The sequence below is a fragment of the Monocercomonoides exilis genome (genome assembly GCF_001643675.1).
Source record: "Monocercomonoides exilis strain PA203 chromosome Unknown scaffold5-2102611, whole genome shotgun sequence".
In the NCBI taxonomy this organism is placed as follows: Eukaryota; Preaxostyla; order Oxymonadida; family Polymastigidae; genus Monocercomonoides; species Monocercomonoides exilis.
Window position 1 is genome coordinate 2,039,671 of NW_027150550.1, and position 21,144 is coordinate 2,060,814.

Consider the following 21,144-nt stretch of genomic DNA (forward strand, 5'->3'; position numbering starts at 1 on the left):
CTCTTCTGTCTTTGAGACGAGAAGACTAATCCAGGAGCATTGAAGGAGTTTCTTTGCAAACGATCTTGATTCCTTTTGAAAGAAAGTGATCCTTACCTTTTTACAAATTCCTCAAGCTTCTCCGGTAATTGCTCTTTCTTTCTCTTTAATTTCAAATTACATATTCATAAACTTATTGTTTTAAAGAAACTGTAAATATGTTCAAAAAGACAAATAATGGTTAATCGAAAGAAAATGAAATTATTTTTTTCACTGAAAATGTAAAATTGTTTACAAAAAAAAAAAAAAAAAAGAAAGAAAGAAAGAAAAAAAACGAAATTTAAAATTTAAAAACTAAACAATTAAATTTTAAACAGAAAGTCTAATTACCTTCAGGGATCTTCATGAATCATAACCTTTTCGGATCCAATTGCGAATTCAGATTTGATGCTATCCAAAAGTAATTTATTTCTTGTGTCAAGTTCTTCGATAGTTTCAGCAAGAAGCTGAATTTCTCCAATAAATGCATTTGAAATATCTTTTGCGACTGACAAAAATATTGCACTTTGACTATTTTCAAATTTATTTTTTGAACTGTCGTTTTTTGATTGTGCTTCTTTAGGTTTGTCACTTATCTCCAGTGTCGTTGTTGTGATCTCTGACTTCATTGGCTCTGTCTTTGTCATTGGCAGGACAGCCATATCTCTTGAAGAACAAGAAGTATGTTCAACGCAAGGCAAACTGCAAAATTGTTGTTGGATTCTTTCTGTTGAAGTACTGCTCAAAACAGGAAAGCAAGATGGATCAGACATAAGGTTATACTTTTCCATGCATGATTTGAAAATATCCTTCAGAATAGGTCTGGGCAAGCCATTTAGGGTGTTTTTCAAAAACAATATGCTTTGATCAAAGCATGAAAAATGGTAGTATTTATCTTAAAAAATTTGTGTTTAATTACATAAAGTGAAAATATTAAAGCATTCTAAACTTGTATCACGCTTATAAAGCAAACCCAATAAAGAGCTTTCCTTTGACTCATTTTTTCCTTGCTCTTCCGCCATAAATTTATCTTTTCCCGCAAAGCTTTGGTTTGTTTTTTGTTGAACATTAATAATTTTCCACTTCTCTAAAAAGCGATGAATCCTAAAAAACAAAAGGAGTGAAAGAATATATATATATATATATATATATGTTTCTTGTTTTTTTAAAACTATTTCGCACTATAAAGGATTCTAACCTCAGAGCAAGGCAGAAATCACAACAAAAAGATCTTCGCAATGTCGCCAATGAATAATACACATACGGTCTTGAATAAAATGATTCGACCATATGATTACGAATTCGAATGTATCTACAAACAATTTTGAAAATATCTCAATTTATTCAAAAAATACTAACAAGAACAACAAACTCTTCTTCTCTTTCTCCACATTCTTTTTTATCCAAAAATATATCCGGAAATGCAATCTGTTCAATGTAATGTACTTTTTCCATAGAAAACCATTCCGCACTTCCAAATATCATTGCATTTTCATCTGAATTATAAAAACATAAATATATCATCTTCATGCTCAAAAAAAAGAAGTAGCAAACTTATATTTTTACATTGACTATGTTTGAAGTCCTTTTCTACGAAGGTTGTTTCATCTTTAGAATCAATCATAAACCTCAGTTGCAAATAACAATTAAAAATGATCGATCCATCGATCTAAAATTTGAAATGGAAAGATCAATTGAAAAATGTTTAACAGAAAAAATGATTTGTTTTTAAAAATTTCATATTTTTACCATGTGTTATCTATTTTTTGTGAAGAAAATTTAAGATTTAATATAAGAACTTACTTCAAAAGTTTGAACTTCCACCTGGAAAAGAAAATTTTTTCGTTTTTTTGTTAAAAGTATCAATAGATGAGTTATTTTTTATTTATTTTATTTTATTTTGTTGTTGTTGTTATACTGTTATATAAAGGATATTACAGATTCTTTCTCTTCTTCATGAATGATCTTTTTTTTCAACTTCAATCTCCCACAATAAATCGCATTAACTAATGTGAAATCAAGTCATTTGATAAGTTTTTTTCATCATCGGAAATGACTGATATTTCCATTGATAAATTAGAAGAGTCTCAAAGAAAAATTGTTTTATTAGAGAATGTATCAGAGAACGTTGAATTTGATCAAAAAGAAGGTTTCATTATATTTTTTGGTTGTCTAATTTTTTACAATAATATGATCAGAATGGTCTCCACCGCAGGTCAACATCCTCATCGAAATGATGAAAGAAATTTTACGTGGAGCTGATCTTTCAAAGCTTGATAGTTTACAATTTTCTAATTGATTCAATCTATATTCCTTCCAGTACCAATTTTTCTTCTTCATCCATGGTCGCTAACAGAGAGTTTTAGTGACTTTTTAGCATATTCCGATTACTTTTTTAATTGTCTGGACATTGAAGATCCAATTGATAGAATTGTGAATATTGCTGTTGGGTTCATGTCAGGGTTGCATAATCAATTTCCTGTGATTGCAAGTCCATTAAATCCAACACTTGGAGAAATATTTCGTTGTTTCTGGGTGCATAAAGATGGCTCTCGTACATGGTTTATTTCTGAAAAAGTTGTTGAGGAACCTCCAACGACAACATTTTATTTTGAGAATCCCACACATCGAATTACACTTGAAGGAGATACTGCAATTTCATTTTCATTGAAGGGAAATTCTGTGATCGTACATCTTCAAGGGGAAGCAAAGCTGACAATACCCAAACGCAAAAAGTTATCCCGAAATACATATAAACATGATCTCAGAATCTGCGAAAAAAAGGAGGAATCATTAAATACTTGCCAAATGGATGATGATATTGAAACATCTGAGAACAGTGACAATGAAGAAGAAGAATTTGAAGAATACACCCTCAGCTATCCAGGAGTGAGTGTATCAGGACTTTTTATTGGAAGATTAGCAATGGAGTTGGTTGGTATGTGCATCGTGCATTCGCCACAGACACAGTACACAGCTAACATAATATTCAAACCCCATGTTTGTCTTTGAAAAAAATTTTTTAAACAATTTTGAATGGATTCATTAAGACAATAATGCGAAGTGATTTTTTTATTTTGATTTTTTTTGACGTGAGCTTTAAGATTTTTTTATTATTATTTTTTGTATTTATTTAATGTATTTTTTGAAATACCTTTTGATTCAGTATTGTCTCACTATTTATTTGTGCATTCATTTTTCAATTTTTATCTCCATCTGATGCAAATGTTATAATTTGTTATTGTTCATCAGAGAATGTTCCGGAATGATTACCATGAAATTGAAGGCGGTGTTTTTGCGGCAGCCGACGATGAACGTGAAAGAAAAGAAAAGAAAGAAGAAAGCTCTGAAATAGAAAAGAAGAAGAAGAAGAAGAAGAAAGAAGCAAAAGAGGATGAGAAGAAAGAAAAGAAAGGTGCCTCAGAAGGAAGCAAGTATTTTGTCTCTTTTCATGGCAATTGGCACTCACACTTTGACATCATCGACCACAGAGACAAACCTCATTTTGGAGTGTGCCTTCTTTATTTATATTTATATGTTCTGTTTATTGAATCTTTTACTCATTCTGTTTTGCTTCTGTAATTTTGAATCAAAAAATTTATTTATTTATTTATTTTGATATTGTTTTGTGCTATTTTTTCTATTATCAAATCTGCCAATTGCAAAGAATGGCTCTAAAGTCTGCATATTTGATGCACAAAAAGCGCGCCTCTCAACAAAAATGATTGTTCCACTCGAAAAGCTTCAGCCATTCGAAGGAAGAAGGTTTGTATAGAGCAGCAAAAAAGCTGAACAATTCATTTCATTTCAAAAAATTTTGGAAAAGCTTATCGCCATCAGATTGTGAATCTTCTCTTTTCATTTATTTTATCCTCTCATTTCCCTCTTTCCTTCATTTATTTCCTTTGATGTTGCTTCAATTTTCATTTTTCTTTTTCCTTTTCTTTTCGTGATTTATCTACCCTTTTTCTCTTCAAATTGGCAGAGTCTGGAAAGATGTTGTTTCTGCTCTGCGGTCACACGATTTGGCGGCTGCGCAAAGAGAAAAGAAGAAAGTTGACAGCAAATTTGAGAAGGCAGAAAAAGAGAGGATGAAAAAGAAGACATTTTGGATGCAAAGATTCTTTCATTTTGAGGAGGAAAATGAGTTGAGCAAAGAAAAAGAAGAAAAAGAAGATAAAGAAGAAGGGAAAATGGCAAAGAAAAAACAGAGCAGCAGCAAAGAAAAAGGACAATCGGGGGCAAAAAGAGGGAAGTGGGTGTTTAATTATCATCTTCGCTCGCCTGAAAGAATGAAATATGACAAGAAATTGAAAGAAAATAGAAGCTTTGAGGTTGAAGAGCCTACATCAGCAAGCCATTTATCAAACAGCCAAACGACAGAGGAAAAAGTGAAAAAAGAAGAAGAAAGAAAAGAAGGGGATGAGGCAAAGGAAAAAGAGAAAGAGGAAGTGATGGAGAAGAAAGATGAGAAAGACGAGAAAGAAGAAAGCAAAGAAGAAGAAAAGGGAGAGAAGGAGATAAAGATGAGAAAAACTGATTCGACAGAAAATGAAATGAGAATCCCTCAAATTCTCACCTGCTTCAATGTGCCTGATATGAATGATCTTATTCCACAGATCCATTTTGGAGATTTTCTTCCATCGTCATCGTCATCGTCATCATCATCATCTTCTTCTTCTTCTTCAACCTCACCTTCATCAAATCCAACTTCCAGCACACCAAAATCCAGTAATCATTTCAAAAGTCCAGGTATTTTATAATCTTTGTTTTTGTTGAAATACAATTTAATCCATTTTATTCTGTTTCTTATTCGAATTATTGGTATTTATAGGAAGTATAATTCCATCTCTTATGCCAATCTATTCTGCTCCATGGCCAGATATTCCAATACATAAAACCATTCCATCCAAGATAGAAGATCAAAAACACGAAACAATTCCTACAATAAGTGTTGAAAAAACTACAATTGAAAGTGATAATGAAGGGAAAATGGAATAGTTATATTATTGTATCGAACATTATCATTTTTTTTTTTTTTGCTTTTTAAATGTTTTACAAAAATTATTTTATTCGGTTTTTGTAAGCAAAAGAAATTATAACAACAATTTACATGAATTTTATAAGAAGTCAACCCTTCAATTAGCGTAAATAAATATTTTTATATTTTTTAGAAAGGATAATTGTGATTTGATCGAAATTTATATTTGTAGTAAAGGGTAATGATCATACTGCAAAAAAGAGGTTCACAGTTATGATACATATTTGCATTGTATTGCATATCCTTTTAGCTATACAATGCAGCGTAATTGTTGGAACTTTGGATGGAATGATTCATTCCCTTGATGAAGCAAATGGCCATACGGAGTGGACGTTTGATACAGGTGGTCCACTCGTTCATGTTGAAGGCGATCACTCTCTTCAAGTTAATGAAAATGGAGAATTCTTTATGATTGGGAATAATGGAAAAGTCACTGTATGTTACTTTATTTTTGAATATTGTAAAAAATAATTTTATACAAATTTTGATTTTTGCAATTTTTATTTTTTATACCGATATTTTGCAAATTAGAAATTGCCATATGCTTTAGATGATTTTATAGCAGCTTGTCCATTTGTACAAAATGGAATATTGTATGAAATAACATCAAAGACAACCAGGTGGTATTTGAATGAGAGAACTGGAGAAACAATGAAAATAAGTACAAATTGCCATTCGAAAGACAACGAAAAGGACGGGAAAGCATCCGCATCAACAGCGGAACAATTGGAAACAATGTTTTTATATCCTTCTTCAACCGATATTCAAGCAAATACAAAAATTCAACAGGGTGTACATGTTGGAAGAGTTACATACACGTTAACTGCGACTCATTTATCAACAGATTTTATACAGTTTGCTTTTAATATTTATTATTTTTTCAGCAATAATTTTAATGTTACAACAAAAATTTTTTCAGATGGAGTGCTTCAGTTAGCGAATTCATTGGAACGTATCATTCTCCAAAAGATGCTAAGAAAACAGCACATATAACTAGGAAATCAATGACAAAGCCTTGCATGCCTTCATCAAATATTAGGAATGATAAAATGAATAAAAAAAGTACTGAGCCTGTGTTAGAGCTTCAGAACACAACCATCGAGACAGAAGTGATTATTGAGGAATTTCCGACAACATTGCTAACGTTCAATGGAACGGTTGTGTATCGCAATGTGATCGTCAACACAACACATGTTACGAAAAATGTGACGTCTTTGCCTGGTTGTGTTGTTGATCCATCTTTGCCCTCTTCTTCCACTTTTATTTCATCAACATCGCAAACATCTGTGGAGGATTCTTCATTCGACAAGAACGCTTCTTCTTCCCCCTCTTCTTCTTCTTCGTTCTCATCTTCGTCTTCGTCTTCCTCCTCTTCCTCTTCCTCCTCCTCCTCGTCTGCTGATCCACCGGTTGTTGCACTTCTGTTGAAGCCCAACACGACAGTGCGTACCAGCCAGCATGTGATTGAATGGAGCTGTTTTCTGCCCTCTCCGGCTGTTCCATCACATTCCATCAGCGCTCAGCTCGGAAAGAAATCAGCACATTACATGGCACTCACACGCGAAGCAGCAAATGCTAAGCACAAAAAGACACAGAAGAGCAAGAAAGGAGTGGCTGATCCATTCGAAGTGTTCCCTTTCTATCAGCTGTCTTCTGATGCCACTCCACAAAATGAGCAGCACATTCCCATTCTCATCACAGCCACCCCCAAAACAGAGGGTGAGCACGACAGGCTGTTCACTCTGCAGAAAGAGGCAGTCCCCAACAAAGAAGACGACTACTTGATTCATCTGGCTGTTCTGCCGTCTTTCTTTTCTGTTTCGTCGCCGGCAGCATTCTGCTCATCGAATGGATACACACACAACGTAGATGAAACACTCATTGCTCAGGCAATTGCAGCAAGCACTCCACAAACATCTTCCACTTCACAAACAGCTCCTGCTGCTCTGGCAAGCTCTTCTTCTTCTTCTTCTTTATCGTCATCATCATCAACGTCATCATCTTCTTCTTCCATATCTTTATCACAATCTTCATCCTCTTCATCATCTTCTTCTTCTCCATTGTCATCTCAATCGTCCTCATCTTCCTCTTTATCCTCATCTTCTTCTACTCGCACCACACTCATTCCATCATCAGACACACATTCATCTATTCTTCCCTTCTCTCCTTCAACTGAACACCCAACTGCCTCCTCTTTCAACCAGAGAGACTCTTCTTCTTCTCCTTCTGTCACATCGTCTTCTCCTTCTTCTATCTCTTCTCCTTCTTCTCCTTCCTCTTCCTCCTCTTCCTCCTCCTCCTCCTCATCATCATCATCATCCAAACAATCGTCTTCTTCTTCTCTTCTTTCTCTCACATCCATTGCACCTCCACCTGCCACCTCATCTCACACAATCTGCCTTCCTATTTTTAACAGCAAAAACAAACATTTTTCATTGAATAATCCAATTTTTGATTCAAATGATACAGCATCAAGTGTTTCTTCATCGTCTTCACCATCATCTTCTTCTTCTTTTGGTAGACAGAACTCAAACACTTCTTCTTTCTTTGCAGCAGATGAGCTTATTCCGGATGAATCACTTACAATTCATCAGCATCTTCCACAAGATTTTATTGACATTCTTCATTTGAAGTCTTCATCATCATCTTCTTCTTCTTTATCTTCTTCTTCTTCTTCTTGTCCATATTCCTCTTCCTCCTCCTCTTCTTCTTCTTTCTCTTCCTATTCTTCTTCCTATCGTTCTGCTGTCATATCCATGCAGAGCATTCAGAGTGGTGTTCTCAAACGTTCCCTGTCATTTCGTCTCCTTTCGATGGGGCTGCCAACAGATGCCTTTTCTCCCTTCCACTCATTCGCCCCTTTCTCTTCTTCTCTCTCAAGCAAGCGAGAATATTCTGATCTGATGAAGAAAAGAGATATTCGTTCAGATGATGGTAAAGGAGATGGAAAAGGACAAAGCAGAGCATCTGACTCAATGGCAGATGCAACTGAAGTGACATCAACAGAAGAACAAAGTGCGTTGGGTGAACAAGGAATTTCTTCGCATTCGTCTTCATCATCATCATCATCATCTTCTTCTTCTTCTTCCTCCTCCTCCTCTGATACTTTGTCTCTCTCTGATGTCAAACCTTCTCCTTCTTCTCTTCTCCACCCGCAGAAAGAGCAGCAGACAGGCAAAGATGCTCTTGCCCAGTCTCAGCTCTCCACTTTCATTGAACTCCCTCTGAACGACGAGAGCATCCGACTCCTCCAAACAGACAGGAAAGTGGCTGTGAGGAAGAGCAATGGGAATACCACGCTGAGTGAACGTGAGAAGATGGCGCTGCTGAAAGCAGAGAGGGACGAGAGGCACAGGATGTTTATGAGCTCGGCAGCGATGCAGCAGACGAAGAAAGTGATGCTGAAGGAGTGCCTCAAGCCAGATTCAACAACTTGCTTAGAACTCTGGCTCAATCTCCCTTTCATTTTGACCACCAACAACAGAGGCGTCGCTGCTCTGCCTGAAATTCTGAGTGGAACAGCGGCTGCGACAGGCTTGTCTGCTGCACTGGGACTGAATGACTCATCGAAGGGAAGTGTGATGCAACAGGGGGCATTGAGTGGAGGATCAGGGGGAGATGGGCAGCATGCTCAGAGTTCTATTCTGTCTTCACAGTCTTCTTCTTCTTCTTCTTCTTCCTTATCTTCTTCTACTTCCTCTTCTTCATCATCATCTGCTTCGTCCTCTTCTTCTACCCCTTCTTCAACTTCTGCTCCATCATCATCATCTCCACTCTATTGTCGCCCTCTCTTTGAGCTGAGTGGCCCAGCCATTCCATTCAGTGCGTATGTCTCTCTCTTAGAAGACATCATGGAGCAGCAGTCAATCCGCTCAAAGGGAGTCATTTCTCGTCTGATTTCTGTGATGTCCCATCCAGTCACCCTCATCCCTATCTTCTCTGCTGCTGTGCTGGGTGCTATTCATTATGCACAGACGAAGAGGAACAAGAACAAAACAGCAAATGAGATGAGCATATTGCCTTCATTCACTGATGGAGTTATGCCTCAGAATATGATGTTATCATCATCAAATCCATCTTCTTCTTCTTCTTCTTCTTCTTCTGCTCCTCCATTCACTTCTGTTTCATCTGGTGTCTCTTCACAGGATGCTGTCTATGTTCCATCATCGACTGTCATTTCTGCTCTTCTTTTGTTCAGAAGAGTGGCTGCGATGATCATCTCCTTCGGAATATCCCTCTACAACTTCTGTGTTGCCCATCTCCCTCTTGTCTATCTGCCTTCTGCCTTCTTCTCATCAAATGCAGCATCACAGCGAGGCACATTCAGCAAAAGCAGCCGGAGAAGAAGTGAGAATCGCCTGACAGACACACCCAACGAGCAGTTTGAGTACAGCGAGACAGACGGGGAGCAGGAGACAGTTGTGGTGTGTGAGAAGGAGAAGAACACAAACACACAAAATGCACTTTATGCTGACCCAACTCCGAAGATGCAGTTCAATTCTCAGCTCACTCGCTTCTCTCTGCCTGCGCTGTCGCCCACACTGCCTTCTTGTTTGTGTTCTCCTGTGTCTGTTTCTGTTCCTATCTCTTCATCTTCTTCTTCTTCATCGTCTTATTCTTCTTCTTCTTCTTCTGCTTATTCTACTTATTCTTCATCTGCCTCTTTAATTACTCCTAATCCTTCTTCTCTGATGCCTGTAACTTCACCTTTGTCTGAGGTGAAGACAATGCCTTCTTCTTCTTCCTCCTCTTCATCATCATCGTCTTCTTCTTCTTCTTCTTCTTCTTCTTCTTCTTCTCTCTCAGATTCATCTCCTTCGTCTGCATCTGTTTCTACTCCATCATCTGACTCTGTTTCTGTATCTCTTTCTCCACCACCTGCTTCCTCTTTCTTGTCTTCTATCTCTTCTTTGTCTCCACTTGTGCCAAATCCTTCCATTTCTGTTCAAATTGATGAATGTTGTGCATCCACCACAAAACAGAAAAGAGAGTTGGATAAAAATGAAAATGTTGTGCAATCATCTCCTGTTCAATCTTGTTTCAAAGGAGAATCCGAACTAAATGTTGAGTCTGAATCAAAAGAAGTGATTGAAAGAAAAGAAAGAGAAGAAGAAGGAAAGAAATGCTACAAGAAATCTGATTCACCTCTATTCACATTTGCTCCTCTGATTGTGAAGAAGAAGAAGAAGAAAGAAGAAGCAGATGATTCTGATAAGATGGAGAGAGGAAGAGCAGAATCGATGCCTTCTTTCACGTCTGTTGCATTTGATCAGGGCAAAGAGGGGAAAGGAAGAAGAGGAAGCTTGGAGAAAGTGGGAAGGGAGAAAGGGACAGAAGAAATGAAGCCATACAAAATATTGGAAGCTGTCAGGAAAGATATCAAAAACGAATTGAAGGAAGAAGAAGAAGAATCAGAGGCAAATGAATTGAAACCAGTCAAAAATGAAGAAGGAATTGAGAATTCGTCTTCAGAAGCGTATCTGATCATCACAAAAGCACAGGAAGTGATGACAGAAAATGCGAAGATGGAAGAGAAAAGCATTCAGACAGACTTAAAGCCCAGTGTCACATATGTCTCACACACAACATCTCCAATCATTATTTCTCGCAGTTTGCCTTCACAACGTGATTTGCCTTGTTCCAATCTGTTTCCTTCTTCTACTGCTTCTTTGTCTGTCTCAACTTCAACTTCATCACTGGAAGCAATAAATGACAAGAATACAGAGCCAACAATGATACAATCTGAGTTGAATGAGCCAGTTGGTTTGACAAACAGTGGAAATTCTTTAACACAAGCACAAATACAATCAACTTTGGATCCAATAAAACCGGTATCGATGACTTCATCAATGAGCAATCAATCAATATCATCAGCAGCAGCAGAAGCAGCCTCTGTTTCATCTCCTGCGCAGTTGATGGTGTGGAGAGAGTCCACACTGAATGGAAGGAGCATTTTACTGAAATCATTCCCATCTTCGTTGCAATCTCTTGTTGAAGAAGAAGCAGAGACGATGTTTGCCCTCGATCCTCATCCAAACATTGCATCTCTTGTTCGCATTGACAAGACAGACAAGTCAGCCACTCTTGTTCTGCAGAGTGGGAACATCTGGCTGAGTGATGTGTTGTATTTGAGGAAGAAGAGAATGCAGCAGCTGAACAGAATCGTAAGAAAGCCAAGCAGCCAATCGCATTCTCAATCACACAAAGATACGCAATCACAGAAACAGCATCAACAAGAAATAAAACAGAATGAACAGATGGTGTCTTCTCAATTGAATGCAGAATCAAACACATCCTCAGCCTCTGTTTTCACACAAAATGCTTCAATGTCATCGTCTGTCTCATCGCAACAGCAGTCTCTGTCTTCTTGTCCATCTGCTCCTTTCTACCAGTTTTCTGGCCATCCAATCAATTTCTGTGCTCTTTCATCAGAAGACATGATTCCCTCTTGTTCTTCCGCTTTTCCTAATCCTTCTCCACCAGCCATCAAACAGCTCATTCCATTCCTCGAGCCTCGCTCTCCTGAATATTACTACAGTCTCCTCAAACAAGGCAGTGACACATGCTCTGATGTTAATGCTACTTCTAATTCAGTCATGGCTCATCTGTCTGTCAAATCTGCTCCTTTCGTTCCTCGTTCTCGCAATACTTCTACAACAGCCACACAAAACGTGTCTTCTCAACAGAATTCGGAGGCTTCTGTGTCATCAGCCCAACAATCACTTCTGCTTTCTCTTGTTCCATCGCAGCAGACAAAAGAAGAAATGTTAGGACATTCTGTGGGTGTCAGGCGAATCATCAACAAGAGCAATTCAGTTGCATTGTATCGCTACTTGTCACAAGTGTTGTATTCTTCTTCTCTTTTGAATGTTTCTGCAGCCAAATTGAAAGAAGAAGCCACATTTGTCTCACCTCCTCTGCGCAGTCTTCTGAAGGAGATTGCAGAAGGAGTGGGGCATTTGCATCGTCAGTCGCTCATTTTGTGCTCTTTGCATCCACATTCAGTTACACTCAGCCAGTTTGGCACTCCTCAGATTGTTGATCTGCTGCTTGCACAGCACGTGGGGAAGAGGCAGAGCGAAGAGAATGATTCAACAAGCATTGACAACTGCGATGTGAGTATACAACAAATTTTGGAGGAGAAAATCAGAGAAGCGGAAGAAATGTCAAATGTTTCTCTTTCTTCGTCATTTTCTGGAGCAAATCTGAAACTGAATGATTCACAATTCGGAGAAAGCAGGCGAATTCCGCTGAAGGCGATAGACAAAGAGCATTGGCTGTGGTGTGCTCCTGAGCTTCTACTGAATGCGAGCATGTCATTCATTCATATGCAATCTTCGTCTTCTACTGAATCTTCATCTGAGAATGCAAACAATGGAACTTCCATTCGATATGACCAGATTCCTGTCATTCCACCACAACAACTAGCGAAGATGCCGTCTGCCTCGCAGCTGTCATCAAAAGAAGCAGTCGAATGGCGCAGGAAGCTCGCTGCGATGGACGAAGGAGAAGGTGTTTCTGTGCTTCTTCCGCCGGCTCATCCGTCGAGTGACATCTTTTCTCTGGGCACGCTTTTCTATGCTGTTCTCACAGGGCACCAGACTCCTCTTCAGCTTCATCTGTCTTCAGCTGCAAGCGCTGCAGAGGAGGCATCGAGTTCGTTCTCGATGTTTCAGTCTCAGCAGCCTGTTCTATCTAACAAGGCAAAGGCAAGAGCAAGATTCACATACACAAAGTCATCAAGCACTGCTGCTTCTTCATCATCTTCTTCGTCATCGTCTAATTCAGCTTCAAATAATTCAACTTCCACTCCTTCTTCCTCTTCATCCTCCTCCTCCTCCTCTTCTTCAGTTGCTTCGTCTCTATCACCAGAAAAACAGGAAGTGGTGAAGATTGAGCATATGCAGCGTTCGATGCTACGTGTTACACAGTTTTTGCTTCGTTCTTCTCTTCAATCTTCTTCCTCATCTTCCTCCTCCTCCTCTTCTTCTTCTCTTTCTGCCACTTCCACATCTGCTGCCTCCACTCCTGTGTATTCCCTCTCATCCGTGTCTGATCCACTTGCCCGGCAGCTCCTCTCTCAAATGGTCACACTCTCCCCAGCCAGACGCCTCCCCATCTCTTCTGTTCTGTCTCATCCTTTCTTCTGGTCTGAGCCACAGCGCCTGCAGTTTCTGTTGGACGTGAGCGATCTTCTGGCTGCTTCAGAGGCGCATTCGCCGATCTGCCTCGCGGTCGATGCTGAAAGTGGGGTGGTGATTGGCCAGCCTGCTGAGTGGGATAAGCACATTCACCAGATTCTGTTTGAAGAAGGAGCAAAGAGCAGAAAGTACAGCACAACATCAGTCATCCATCTTCTGTCGTTCATCTGCGAGAACAAACGCAGATACCCTGCTCTGTCTCAGCAGGCCAAGAGCATTCTGCCTCCTCCTCCGGGGCCTTTCCTCAACTACTTTTTGATGAATTTCCCGGAGTTGCTGTCAGCTTTATACAGAAGTGTCAGACCTTTCATTGTGAATGATCCTCAATTTTCTGATTATTTTTGATAGTCTCTTTCATTCATTACTGCTTTTTTAGATTTTTCTTTGAATATGAAATAGTTAATGCTTTTTTTAATGTGTTTTCTTTAATGTTTTTCTTTTTTTTCATAATTTGCTTGAGTAGTTGCAATGTGTTTTGTCTGTTTGCTCTTTTTAGTGTTTGTTGTGATTTGTTACTTTTGTGTTTGAGGGCTTTTGACTCATTTTTCTTTGAATTGAATGTCTATTTTGTTCACTCTTCCTTTGTGAATTTATCTTTTATTGTTATTTTTATACATAACTTATATTTTATTAAAGCCAAAATGTGGCTCATCTCTTGAAAACTCCTCCATCCGGTTGCGCGATGGATGTGTGTTCTGAGCATTGCTTAATTTTCTGTTAGAAATATCTCAAGTTTTGTTTTTGTTTGAAAAAGTTTTTCATTTTCATTCAATTTTCAATTAAGAAACAAATAGATTTGCTTTCACTATATCCAAAGTTTATTTATTGGGAAAAACAAACCTTATTTCAAACTAATGTCAATGTGATTATTCAAAAAAAATTGAAAAACAAAAATTAATTTTTATTCTTAAATAAGACTTTTATTGCTTTTTCATTATCTCCATTTTAATTCTACAGAAAATGACAACTTCCAATAAAACACAAACAAAAAGTAGTCATCAAACTTGCTAAATAACTAAAAATTGGTTATTAACAATGAAAACAGCAAACAGCAAAAAAAATGAAGGAAAAGAGATTAGTTCAGACAAGACCAAGGAAAGGCATTGAGAATTCTTCACATTTGTGTTTATCGTTCATTTTTATTGGCTTTCTGCACAATGGACAAGACGGATGATGGTGGATCCTAAAATTGAAGGATAATGATCCATGTTTATTATGAAAAATAATAAGCAAATGATTATGTTTGAATTTCAAATATTGAATGAAAGAAAAAGAAGAAGATGAAAAGGAAAAAGTTAGAAAAAGCCACATAGATAGCAATCGTCAATAATGTTGTATCCCAAACCATGAAGCTATGCAGTCGTTGCAGTAAACGTGGTGGCAGTTCAACTCGACTGGCTGTGTGAATGAATCGTAACAGATGGAACATCTGTCTTCTGCTCTTTTCTTCTGCTCGGCCTTCGAAAGAAAGCGACCAGCAACCTGAAATGCATCGGATTCATCATTCAAGAAGAGCAAATGTCAAATGGAAAATTAATTCAATTGAAAAAAATTAAGTTGAAAAGGTCTTTCATTTTTGTAATAATTCGAGCAAACAGCCTGGTTTGTCCACAATGGATACAACGCTGAGACAAGCTGCCAAAGAAGAACACATGACTGCAACACTTTGCAAGCACCATATACAATCGACAAAGAGTTGGAACTTCACAGTTTGTTAAATAATTGAAGGAAGAATAAAGAAATAAACAAAAGAATGAAAGAAACATGTTAACAGAAAATATCACAAAAACCATTTCAATTCATTCATACTCTGTTTGTGCTGAAAAGAACTTGATAAATGGAGGCCAAACGAAAAAAGGCATCCACAATCTCGGGAATGCAAAACATAGAGAAATGACGCAAAAGAGTCTGTGTAAAAGAGATACAGAAAATTGAGGAGAATTAGAAAACGAATCTGTGAAATTTGGCAAGACTTCAGAATGAGAAGGTGAAGAAGAAGGTGATGTGAATGAGAGTAATGGTAAATTTTCAAATTGCTGTTCAGTTTCTTCTTCGCCATTCTCAAGATGAGGTGAATTTGAAGAGTTAGCGGGAGGTGTTTCAGAGGAAGGAAAGAAATGAAGTTGAAGTGAATTTGTTTCTTCATTTCCCAATGTAACTCCTTCATTTTCACTGTTTGAATCAGCACCGAAGATTCCTTGAGAATTGTTATCTGTGTGAATGCTTTCAATATTCTCCGCTATCTGCGAATTTTCTTCGTTATTGAACTGTGATTCGCTTCCCTCAATTGCTTCAGGACTTCCCAATTCGTCAGTTCCTTCAGCATCAGTAATCACAGCAGTTTGTTCGTGTGGAGATGTCTTTCCAAGCCTTTTGCAAACACAAGGTCCAATTGCCCTTACGAATAGCTGAACTGAACAAGACAAAAGCATGAATGCAGTATCTTTTAAAAAAATATTTTTTTTGGTGAATTTGGTGAAAAACCTCCAATAATCAAATGCGAAATATTACACAAACCTAACGAAATCAAACAAAGTAAACATCCACTAAAAGCATGGATATGATCATCTTCCTTTTGCCGAAAATAATCTATTGTCCCATCATCAGTTAATAAATTTGTTGAAGGATTTTTCTTGTAGTGACAATTGAGTTTTTCTTCATCGCTCTCAATAAGTTCGTTCTTTAAATTTACATTGTTGGAATTTGCAGCAAGTGAGGCAATGAACATTGCTCGCTCTTTTGCAAAAGGATGCTGATCGTCTGTTAAAGATTGTGAAAGTGGAATTGAAGAAAATATATCATCAATTGGTTCGGCATCAATTCGTAATGCATCATTTTCATACAAAGAAGAACGGATTATTTGATTTTCATCTTCTGAGAGGATGAAATTTGTTTTCATTTTTTCTTGCATCTCTGAACTATCTTTGGTCGCTCCTTTTATAAAATTGTACGGTGCTGGTATATTCGCATTTCTCAAATTGTCTTTTCCACATTTTTCATCAGAGTTAAAAGGAGTTGGATTCGGACTTGATTGTATTTTTTCTTGAAGAAAAGCAACGATTTTATCAAAAAAGGGGAAGATAGGTGTTTTCGGTTCATCAATTTGCTTGTAACATTTCTTTATCTCATTATCATTTTGTCTTTGTTTTTTAGCATTAAATACAATTAAATTTGAAGATGTCTGCTTTAAATTTATTGGAGGTGTTGAAAGTATTTCGTATGCTACATCTTTTGCTGCTTCAAATCTTAGCGAAGAAAATGTCACTGCTAGAAATAGACCTCCACACGCAATAAATATATTTGCAAACAGAAATGAATAAAACGAAAGGCATAGGTCAATCTTTTTTGTTGATTGAAAGGTTGGTTTTGTGCGACGAACAATGTAATTTAGAACTGTTGTCCTACCACATAAAAGAAATAAAAATGATGACATAAATTGCAATTAAAGATTTGTATTTTATCATACTTTAACACCCAAATAACATTAGCATCATTGCGAAAATATTATTACCAACCTAAAAAAGATCAATAATGTGAAAATACAAATTTTTCAAGAACTTATAAAGTTGGCATTCGCTATGCAGTTATTTTACACAAAATAAAAAAGACAAACATATGACAATCATAAAAATGAAAAGTGAAGGATCACATGATTCCAAAAAGAAGCCCCGAGAGGGAATTGAACCCTCGACCTTATGCTTACAAGGCATACGCACTGCCACTATGCTACCGAGGCTGTTGATTTTTCAAATTTTCTTCATTCATTATATTGATTAATTTTTCATCCATTTTTCTATTTCCTGTACGTGGTTTTTTTTTTTTTTTTTGTATTTGTTTTATCTTTTAGCACTATAATTCTTTTATCATTATGTTTTTTCTATAACACTTGGCGATCTCATGAAAAAAGTTTGTCATGTCTGTCAAATTTTTTTCCACTTTCAAATTTTTTAACAAAAAATTTCAAATTAAAAATTATAATAAAAAAATATAAAATTAAAAAAAAAATAAATAAAAATTTTAATCATTTTCTGATGACATTCATTTGTGTCAGATTTTCTCTATTAATAATAGTTTCCTCAATAGAATTTCTCATTTGAAAGTTTTTTTTATTTATTCAAAATGAATTTATTTGGAAAACTCCAATTTGCTTTTATTGTCATTCAAGCTAAACAACAGGAATATCTAAAGTTTGTTGTCAATTGATCAACATCACAATTCGATAATAAAACGATTGTTTTTAAATTATTCACAACATTTTGTTTTGTGAAACGGTTTTATTTTCGAGAAAGAAAATAAGAATTTATCTGCATGAAAATTTAAATGGAGTAATTATCTGAGAAATCATAACTGTTTTGGATGTGTTGTTATTTTCAAAGTTGATTGTCTTTGGAAAGGAAATTAGTATCCAAATCCAAAATTCATTTCAATTGTTTCAAAAACAGCAGTTTTTGCTGAAATATTGAAAAAGTTGCCTTTGATAAGCTTTTTCATTTTCGGGTGTATATTTGTTGATACTCAAGGGAAATTTTCGTTTCAAAATATTTTATTGATGATATCAAATTTCAAAAATAATTGTCCAAAAAATGAAAGGTATTTTTAATTTCTTTGATAGAATTGAAAAATTATTATATTTTTTATCACTTTCATGATACTTTAACGTGAATTATTTTCAATTTCAGAATGAATAAACTGAGATTAATGAAAACATTGAATAATTTTGGAACACTGTCGTTTCAAAAATGATTTTGTAAGGAATTTATGTTGTGAAGGCATTCTTTGTATCAATGATTTGAAGTTGATTTTCAAAATTATAAATGGTGAAGTTTTTTTTAATTGTTTTTTTGTTTCATTAATATCTTATTAAAAAATAGTTGGTCTTTAACCCCAGGATCAATTGAAATATCATTTCTTTTATCTTTCCTTTTTGTTTTACACTGCTCATCTAAATGATGTGACTCTAAAGATATTTATTAACTTTTTTTATTATTATTTAAGTTAAAGTCTGTTGTTAAAATCTATCAATAAGAAAATTATTGAATGATATTTATTATTCATCTGTTTTTTGTTTTAGATAAAAGGCTTGATAAATATTAGAAAAAAATGTTTGTTTTCATATTTTACAGGAAACGTTATTCAAAAAAATGTAGTCAGGAAAAAGATAATTATTCGTGAATTATAAAAGCATTAATTCAAAAAAAGAAATAATTCACAAATAAAACAAAATGACAAGTATTTTTAAAAGTCCATTCAAAATAAAAATTCATTCACTTCTCGATCAAGGAAAAGGAAGAAACGAAATTGCTCGTTTGTTGAATATTTTCGTTAACACAGAAAAATTTATATTAAAACAAACCATGTGCAATCAAAACGGCATGTCAGTCGCAAACTTTGAAGGCCAGTTATTCAAACGCCTTCTTTGTTGAGGAAAGCATAAAAAGAATCATTATATATGCAAATTCAAAGAGTCAGAGATCAAACAGATAACATTGGAGTGAATTGCTGCAATTCCACTGCTCATTGATTATTTCGCTTAATAAATAGAAAAGATCCAAAGAGAAAAATCAATCATTTCCTATCAAAGAATGCTCGCATGAAGAGCTATGTATTTACTGAAAAACATTAAAGGAATGATGAATTATTGGATCCAATTATCTTCGCTGATGCAAAAAAATTCAATTTATTTGACCAGATAAAACAAGAATATAATAGATTGAATACAATAATGAGGAAATATTCGATCAAAAAAGTCAGTATACACATGAAAAATAAAGATATTTGTCGAAGTGTGTTATTATTTCAAATCACCAATTGTTATTGTTATCGAAACAATGAATTCTGAGGAATATTGTTGAATTGTGAAAATTTCATAGATTCCTAATTCACGTAAGTAGTTCAAAAATAATATTAGATTTTTCCAAGACAATTCACATATTCATCGATCTTTAAATGTGCAAAATGAAATCAGAGATTTTTCAATCACCGGCGTAGAATGGCCTCCTTATTCTCCGGAATTTATATCATCGAAAACGTGTGGAGTATTTAAACAAGGAAATTTTTCAAAGATGGAAAACCTTAGAAAAATGTGAATGAGTTGAAACAATCAATTTTGGCTGACTGGAATGAAATTGAAATGGATATAATTAATGAACTTGTTCATTCGATGTTCAAACGCCTCAAAACAGTTGTTTTGAATGACGGAGGATAAATCAACTATTGATATATTTTTATTATGTTATTCGTTTTAATATTTGGAATTTCATTTTTTTTTTTTTTTTTTTTTTTTTTTTTTTGAAAAAAGATAAAAAATTTATCTCTATTGCTAAGCATTAAAATGTCTGATAATAACAACAACTGAATGAAAATTTTCTCTTTCTTAACTGCTGGTTCATATTTTCAATTTCAAAAAGTGGATTAGTTGTTTTTGATGGTCGGTGTAATATTATCGAATTAAACTAATTTTACAAAAATAATAACATCATGACACAAACCCATAACATTTTCCAAGAAAAATAAATAGTCCGAAAGCAAAAATATATAACTTATAGTTATTTCAATTTCACGCAACATTTATCATCATTCGTAAATAATTCCTTGTAAATTTCTACACAATATCATAAATATCCGAAAATCTTTCACCAATAAACCAGATTATCAGCACAAAGAACTTAGATAATAAAATATTCGGACAATTTCAAACGAAAATCACAACATAAAGATTTCTAAACAAAATGGTTCAAAAATTATGAATAAAAAAATTTTCAGAATGTCATCGAAGAATTCAAAGTGCAAGAAATAAACACTGCATGCTGATTTTGATTCAACATCTATCTAACTCCAGTTTCAATGATTTACTAATTTTTATCATCTTCTTCCTAACCCTGCGATATTCTCTATTTTTATTTTCGGTTATCCGATCATATCCAGCGTTTTCCCAAAAATCTACAACATCTCCTGAAATAATCATTGACATCATAAGCGGTGCATAAAACATATAAGCCAATAAACATAAATCAACTGGAAGCAGAACAAGAGCAAATGGTTTCACAATTCCATCGGCCCACAAAGCACATAAAATTTGTACAATTTCAGCAGCAATATGCAAAATGAATATTGGGCGACTTGCTATCCAGCAACAAAATTCATTTCCTACTGACCAAAAGTAAAATGCTCCAACTGCAAAATACAAATAATTTCCTGCAGCAGCAACTGACCATGGAACATCCCATCCAGCGTCTTTCTTCAGCACGTTCAGCACAAAACCCACTAATTTTATAAAAATGCATAAATATGCACAAAAACGTGCCTTCATTTCTTTGCGACCTTGCTCTTTTCCAGTTATGTATATCTCAAGGGCAAATGGAGCTAAAATAAGTAAGAGAAGCTCTGGAATTCCAGCTAAACAAAGCCATTCAACCCCGAGTCCATCTGCAAAAACAGAAAAACACAAAATACTGGTGGGAAACAACACGATTGTGAAAAGTTGAAGAAACGTAAAATCAATCAAATAGAACAATAATGGAAAATATAGAATAAATCCAAGAAAGAAAAACGATCCCGCAGTTGTGAACATATAAAAAAATCCACTCACTTTCATTGAAGATTGACAATTATAACCTGCAATGTGCAATGTAACCAAGCCAAATATCATGCTTATAACTGAAAGTGAAAAAAATGGAATCATGAGGATACTGCAAATCTTATAACTTTTTCGGTATCTATATTCATCACAAAAACAATCAAAAATATCAAAAGATGTTGATTTGCATTTTGATAGTTGTAATAAATGTGTTTTATATATCCTGAATGAGGGAATGAAATTTATAACAAAAATATTCAACACATTATTTCAAAAAGTTAAGTGTCAGAAAAGAAAATTAAAAATAC

General features: G+C 35.3%; 3 protein-coding genes across 3 annotated transcripts; 1 reads left to right on the plus strand and 2 right to left on the minus strand.

The window, feature by feature from the left end:
• Positions 1-371: 371 nt before the first annotated feature.
• Positions 372-1,642, minus strand: MONOS_654 (putative SWI/SNF related-matrix-associated actin-dependent regulator of chromatin subfamily C; the record flags this gene model as incomplete). Its single annotated transcript, XM_067876777.1, has 5 exons — positions 372-913; positions 992-1,122; positions 1,217-1,330; positions 1,391-1,514; positions 1,573-1,642. The coding sequence occupies 5 exons, from the start codon at positions 1,640-1,642 to the stop codon at positions 372-374; spliced, it is 981 nt and encodes a 326-aa protein (XP_067734496.1).
• A 411-nt stretch (positions 1,643-2,053) lies between these two features.
• On the plus strand, positions 2,054-14,070 carry MONOS_652 (putative Ribonuclease 2-5A). The gene is made up of 10 exons (XM_067876759.1): positions 2,054-2,167; positions 2,217-2,297; positions 2,339-3,018; positions 3,271-3,528; positions 3,686-3,783; positions 4,004-4,770; positions 4,853-4,969; positions 5,310-5,494; positions 5,591-5,913; positions 5,979-14,070. Exons 1-10 carry the CDS (start codon positions 2,071-2,073, stop codon positions 13,603-13,605), a joined length of 10,233 nt encoding a protein of 3,410 aa, XP_067734497.1. The 5' UTR covers positions 2,054-2,070; the 3' UTR covers positions 13,606-14,070.
• A 270-nt stretch (positions 14,071-14,340) lies between these two features.
• MONOS_651 (uncharacterized protein) lies at positions 14,341-16,751 on the minus strand (the record flags this gene model as incomplete). Its single annotated transcript, XM_067876750.1, has 7 exons — positions 14,341-14,443; positions 14,606-14,742; positions 14,857-14,962; positions 15,070-15,168; positions 15,211-15,703; positions 15,778-16,661; positions 16,744-16,751. 7 exons carry the CDS (start codon positions 16,749-16,751, stop codon positions 14,341-14,343), a joined length of 1,830 nt encoding a protein of 609 aa, XP_067734498.1.
• Between the last annotated feature and the right edge of the window lie 4,393 nt (positions 16,752-21,144).